This window comes from Sciurus carolinensis, chromosome 3 (assembly GCF_902686445.1).
Source record: "Sciurus carolinensis chromosome 3, mSciCar1.2, whole genome shotgun sequence".
Taxonomy (NCBI): Eukaryota; Metazoa; Chordata; class Mammalia; order Rodentia; family Sciuridae; genus Sciurus; species Sciurus carolinensis.
In genome coordinates this window covers 26032905-26039565 of record NC_062215.1, presented here as the reverse complement: position 1 = coordinate 26039565, position 6661 = coordinate 26032905, and the positions used below count along the sequence as shown (strand labels likewise).

The window sequence follows — 6661 nt, the reverse complement described above, 5'->3', positions numbered from 1 at the left end:
CCTGCCAGACACCAGAGCTACTTCTACCTCCAGTTCTCCCAGCAGCTTTGGCCAGTCTCGACGCTGAGCTCTGCACCTGGAGAGGAGGGCAGGGTGCAGGGCAAGGGCAAAGGTCAGGTGGAGGCGCCTGGCACCAGCATCTCCCTCACTTTGCACCACCCAGGCCTGGGTCCAAGCTCCAGGCTTTGCTGCAGACCCCGTGGGGACTAAGCCCAGGGATGCTCCTCTGCCCTACAGGGGAGAACCGTCCTCATAGGGGTTCAGACAATCAGCAGGGGCTGAGCTTCAGCGCCTAGAATTCAGACAGGAATGGAAAAGCAGAGCGGGATCTGCCAGCTCCTCTCCAGGAGTTTCCAGGGTGGGCTGATCCAGGACTCCAGGGGCTCCAGTCCACCAATGCCCACCCACTTCCCTCTCCTGGCCTCCTGTGCACCCCACCTTCTCCCAGGAGTCTGTTTCCAGGCTGCAGGCTTTCCCCGGGTCTCACCAACACACAGCAAGGCAGTCATGCCGTGACCAAGTTCCACATTTCCCAGGGGAAGCAGAGCGAGGATGGGATGGAGAAGTCACACAGCTGTCCAGAGACCTCGAGGAACTCGAGGTTCAAGCTTGTCCATCATGGACGGATTGTGCTCCCACGCTGACGCTCACTGGATGAGTCATTGGATTTCGTGCTGTACCCCGCTCCCTCCCTCCCCGTCATGCCAGAGCCCACCTCCCCACCCACCTCCTGACACAGCCAGAGGCAGACTCTGACCACAGTCAACTAAAATTTAATGATCACGTGTTTTGAGCATGTGTTGGGAGTGGATACACCGGGGTCTTCTCCATTCGGGTGGAGTTGGAAGACGGCTCAGAGCCTGCCCAGTCCAAACTCCTGCCGGTACAGAATTCTCTCCATAATATCCGAGCTAGCTGACCAGTCATGGTTTGTATGTCTCCAGCGACAGGGCTCTCTCTACTCTGCAGAGCAGCTCAGTTCACTGCAGGGACCTCAGCTTGGATATTTTCCTCCTGGCAGCCTCTAACTCGGGGGAGGGGACACTGCTGCTCCACCCAGCCCTTAGGACAAGAGGCAGCTGGAGAGGAACCAGGGCAGAAAAAGCAATAAGTTAAATCCAAGAAGGACCAGAGACGTGGCAAGATGGATGGGAATGTTCCAGCAGTCCCAGAAGTCTCTGGCTTTCTCCTGGAGGTGCCAGGATGGCTCAGAAGGCTGGGTTGTCAATGCCCCTCAGTGTCCCAGCATGCTCTTCAGGCCTGAAGCTGTAGGGAGGGGGCGGCTCTATGGGAGGCAGGACCAGGGTGGGTTTCAGAATGACCTGCAGGAAAAAGAGGGCACTCCGTCTTAGGACCTGAACCTGGCCATCACCCCAAGGTGGCCCAGGAGAGGGAGATGCAATGCTGGTCTCAGAGCCCACCCCAGGGTTGAAGGGCCCCCTATAACTGAGGTCCAATCCTGTCCCTGTTGCAGTCTGGACAACAGGGAGGGACAGCTTGCCAAGGAGCACGTCAGGGACTGGGATAGAGAAACCTACCTCGCTGTAGGGTGGTGGGGGCTCAGAGGTAGATGCCATGACACTCTCTTGGGGGGCAGCGGAGGGTGGGTCTGGGAGTCCTTGGTGATCCACTGCAGGCTCCCTCTCCAGCGGCCTGCATTTGCTACAGAAGCGCCTAGCCAGGCTGCAGATGCACACGAGGGGCAGCATGACGAGGAAGATGATGATGAAGATCCTGGGGAGGACCCGCAACATCCCCTGAGTGCCCAGGCCACCCCGCCACACTCCCTCCCGTGCCTGCCCTAGTCCCTCAGCAGGATGTCCAGTTCTGTCCTGGACCAGTCCCTCCCTGGATGTGGAGAGAAGCTGGTCCTGGGCTCACCTCAAGGGGCCGGAGAAGATAGTCATCTCTTGGCAGCAGTTGTGACCACAGCACTTGTGTCCTTGGGGGCAGGTGCTGCTCAGGGACAGAGGAATGATCAGTGGAGAGGCAGAAGGACCCTGGCCTCCCCAAACACCCACATGCCGGGGGCTCAAGCCCCCTAAGTGGGGTAAGGGGACAGGTGCCACTCTGAGCTCAGTGGCAGGACCTGGTTTCCAGGCTCAGCTTGTGACGGGCCTTGTACGCCTGCTGAGTTACTCCTTTCTGAGCCTCACTCTCCTCAGCTGTGAAGCAGGGGAATAAGAACCCCACAGCCTCCCTGTGCAGGTGCACTTGAAGGTTGTGGCAGCCACAGCATCTCTTAGTGACTCAGGCGATGCAGACAGAGATGTTCCAGAGCCAACCCTCCACAGCACCATGGAGTGTAAGGTGGGTGGGGGAAGGGGCTTCTGGAACATTGGATGCTGACTTGATGGAAACTTTCTGCCCAGACACACTCACCCCAGTCCCTCCTTATTGGGCTCAGGCTCCCTGGGATTTATACATTAGTGTCAGCACAGACAGTTTGCCCACCACCCTCCTAGGACCCTCAGGAAAGCTGGCCTGAGGCTGCAGTTGGAAGGTTTGGGATGAAGCTACTGACCTGCCCACGAGCACAGAATTCCCCAGGGTTGGCTGGCGGAGGGAAGGAGGGGAGATACCTCCCTCACCCTCTCCCTGGCCCTCCCCCACCTCTCTCTGGAGAGGGAGGGGGATGGTTTCTGGGAGGTGAGGATGATGGATGAGCTGTCTGTCCCCTGACCCAGGAAGGCAGGTAGGGTGTGATTTGAAGTTAGGCAGGTAGGGTAGATTAGAAGTTACAACCAAAGGCCCAGACTTACAAGAAGATGTTACATTTGGGTGCCCCCTGTGGAAGAAAAAAGGCAGAGGTCAGGACTCCTAAAATGAGGGATGGGGGCCCCACTCAGATGTTGCTCAGGTGTGTCACAGCCAGCAAGTCCCCAGTGGACTCAGCCCCTCCCTCCCTCTATCATGTCCCCAGATCATGACTTGGAGGTCAGCTGCCCCCTGGCCAGTAGGCTGTCCTTCCCCTTCCCAGACTCCCCCAGAATATGCATTCATTCCAAGTCTGGAAGCTCACTCCTCTTGACCACTCTTCCAATTCTATGTGGTCCAGGGACCAGCAACTTTCCTCATTCGGACAAGCAACTCTCCTCATTCATGCCCTGCCCAAGTCACTCAGGACACTTCAGGCAGGAAGACTCTTGCTATAATGCAAATCAGATCACCCAACAGCCTTTCTGGAAGCACTCTTCAGTAGCTCCTTGGGCACAGACCCCAGTGAGCAGCCTTAGCCCCTCCCCCTCTGCTATCCCAGGTCCCTTTCTTTCCCTTGCAAACACACCTTTTACCCCACCAGAGTCTCCATTCATCCTTCAGATCCCAGCCCAGGGAATCCTGGCTCTGCAGAGAGGCCAGGAGCCCTCCAGTCCTCTCTCCTCTCCTCAGCCAGCTCCTCCCTGCCTCCTTCCTCTTCTGTATCAGTTCTCCACATCCCTTATCAACATCAATCATACTAGATATTTGACTATACCTTGTTCATTGTCTGCCCAGGTGGAATGGAAATTCCACCTGGGCAGGGGATTTTAGCACTGTTGAAAAACCCCATATCAAAATATTTGCAGAATGAATAAATGAGCATTCAGTGATTACCTGGTTTTATTTCATTTTATCCTGTCTGCTCCAGATTGTGGGGGAGGGATACAGGTGTGGAACAAAGAAAATGAGATTATCCATCTCCTACCCTAGCTACCTGGGACAAACAATCAGGGCTCAGAAACAAGAAGCCAGCTTTGGCAAGACCACCATTATCTTCACACTTTATTTAAAATCATCAGAATAGCAGCCAGGCACAGAGGCACACATCTGTAATTCCAGCTACTCAGGAGGCTGAAGCAGTTGGATCACAAGTCTGAGGACAGTTGAGACAATTTAGTGAGACCCTGATGAAAGAAAGAAAGAAAGAAAGAAAGAAAGAAAGAAAGAAAGAAAGAAAAAGAAAGAAAGAAAGAAAGATTGAGCGTGCAGCTCAGTGGTACAGCACTTGCCTAGCATGTCTGAGGCCCTGGGTTCAATCCCTAGCACCATAGAGTAATAATAATAAAAGCAGCATTTTGTGGGTTAATCACAACCATAAAGATAAGAGTATCAAATGATATTTTTATCTCAGTCTCAGGTTAAGTATCTTTGCATAAACTCTGTCCTTTAGTGGGGTCCAGAGGCGGAAGGAAACTGCAGGTCATCCCAGAGAGGTGTCTCCTAAATCACACAGTCACGGAGGTGACTTATAGAATTGGAGGCAAACCACAGGGTCCAGGGACTCAGCCGTGCCTCTTGCCCCTCAGATCCCATATTCTGTCCTTCCCCTCTCTCCAGAATCCCAACTAGGAAGTGATGGAAAACTAACGGGTTTAATCAATCAGTCCCAGCTCCCATTTGGGAGGAGGAGAATCCTTCTCATGGATTCTGACTCCTCATCGTAACCAGCGGGTGGTTGGTCTGAGTTGGTTCAGAGCCTGAGTTTTATGAAGCATCAGAGTGATGTGCAGCAACCCCAACTTACTCTGGATGGGGACTGTTAACAGTGCCTGCCCGTGGGGCTGTTGGGAGGAGTCAAGAGGCTACTCAGCCCAGTGCTGCCAGGCTGACCATCCACTGACGGAGAAGGAATATCATTTCTCCACACCTTGGGGAGTGAGCTCCAGACTTCCCTCGGATTCCCCAACAGAAGGAAGTTAAAAATGCCTCTTCCAGTCCCAACTCAGTTTGCAGACTTATCGGCCATCCCAGGACAGCATATCCCTCCCCTGTCTTTGTAGAGCTCATGGGGTCAAGAGGAGGGCTCAGGCAGTGCCCAAATGCTGCCTCCCTTGAAAAAATCCCCGGTCCAGAAGTCGCTCCAGCCCTGGGTCAGGCCACCAGGCCAGATGTTACTACAGGCTGGAATTCTATCCTCATCCCTAGAAGAGGTGAAGGAGCCTTTTCTCCCCTATGGCACAGAGAAGCACAGTCCCAGAGAGGTCTGAGACATCCCCAAGGTCACCCAGCACTGGAGGAACAGAGCTCGGGAGACAGACACCTGGCCCAGCCTCCAGACGTCAGGCCCGCTTTCTGACGCAGACGGGAAAGAGCTGGAAAGCCAAGGCAAGACTAATATGAGGGTCAAAGTTCCATGGAGAGAGAGGCCCAAGGTGTCCGACGGGTGGTGGCAGAAGTGGTCCCACTGCACACTATCCCCAAAGGAAAAGGAGCCCAGGTTTTCCCAGGGCCTCTCTCTGTGCCTCTACCTCCACTTCCAGGGAAAAAAAAAAAAAAGTTGCTAATTGCGTGTGGTCACAAGGAAGTCCTGACAATGGAAGGTGGTGACCTGGCTCCAGAGGCATGCATGCCCCTGCCCCATAGGGTAGGGCCCGAAGAGCTCAACAGCCTTACCTCCCAGGCGATCACCCGGTGGGGGCCAGCCAGCAGGCTGAGCAGCAAGGTGGGCGCCAGGCCCGGGACCCAGGAGTCCGACATCCTAGCACCGAAGCCACTGAGCTTCCGTGTGTAGCCGGAGGAGGGGAGAGGCGGGGCCGCGACCTCTCCCACTTTTCTCCACCTATGGGGCCCCGCCTCGGAATGGGGGCGGAGCTGATGCACCTGGGTTGGGTCAGACTTGGGGCAGAGCGAAGGGAGGGGAGTGCAGGTGCGGAGGGAGAAGTCTTGCTTGGGTTTTGGAAATTTCGAGGTAGAAAAGATTCACTGATTAAAAGAAGAAAATTGTGGGGTCAGTTCAAGACCGCTGAGTTACCTTGCTCCCCTCTGAGTCCCTGCCCCTGAGTCCTAGAGTTAAGGAAGTGGTACTGTGCCTGTCAGGGAATGGCAGAGGGGAGGCAGGCAGAGAAGCCGGGCCCTGGAAGCCCCTTCTCATCTAGACTCTTCGGGGTTCAGAGGTTTAAGGAAAGGGAAGGGGAGGTTTGGGGTGAATCGGGAGAGTCTTGCATGGTTGGGGTCGCCCCATAGTGTTTCGGCCAAGAATGGGGGTGGTGGTGAAGGGAGGGGTGGCCTGGCAGATTACAAAGTGACCTGAGATTCCGAGTCAGGAGAAGGAAGATCCAGAACACAGCACTGGTACCTTCCAGTTCCCGCCCTTGAAATCCTGCGGGAGGTGTACATTTCCTCTTTGCCTAAAGGCGAATTTAAGGTCTTGGGGTTCGAGACTTATCCGCCGGGTCCGCGACCGGGGCAGAAGGTAGCGGGCTGAGCGGGGACGCGGGCGAGCAGGCCCATCGGGATTGCTGGAAGACCAGGCAGGTGCGGCCCGGGCGGGAGCGGCCGGATTCCGACCCTCGGCGGCCACCGCTCGAGGCCCTCCAAGCTCGCGGTGCGCACGAAGTCTGGCCGCCAGGTGGCGGCATCGCCCAGCGAGGATCCCGGAGCCAAGACGCGCGGACTGGGACGTGGGGCTGGGACCCGGCGCCCTCCTAGCGGTCCCCACCGAGCTGGCAGGCTGGCCGGTGGGGGTGAGGGACGAGACGTGAGGTCGCCCGGCGGGAGGTGCAGAGAGGAGCGGGCGACCCCGGATCGGGCGAAGTGCAACGGCGGTAGGCGCTGGGGACAGAGGAGGGTCGCCCTGCAGGCCCAGTGCCTAGGCGCCGCACTTCTCCACTCTGCCCTCGCCCCTCAGGAACACCTTGGCTTCTTAGGACAGCCTCCTCCTCTGGCCTCTCTTTCCCGCTTT

General features: G+C 56.4%; 1 protein-coding gene across 1 annotated transcript; it reads right to left on the bottom strand.

The window, feature by feature from the left end:
• Positions 1-784: 784 nt before the first annotated feature.
• On the bottom strand, positions 785-5488 carry Tmem92 (transmembrane protein 92). The gene is made up of 5 exons (XM_047547181.1): positions 5374-5488; positions 2763-2788; positions 1882-1956; positions 1539-1734; positions 785-1322 (listed from the first exon to the last, which is right to left on the bottom strand). The coding sequence occupies exons 1-5, from the start codon at positions 5455-5457 to the stop codon at positions 1209-1211; spliced, it is 495 nt and encodes a 164-aa protein (XP_047403137.1). The 5' UTR covers positions 5458-5488; the 3' UTR covers positions 785-1208.
• Positions 5489-6661: the final 1173 nt, after the last annotated feature.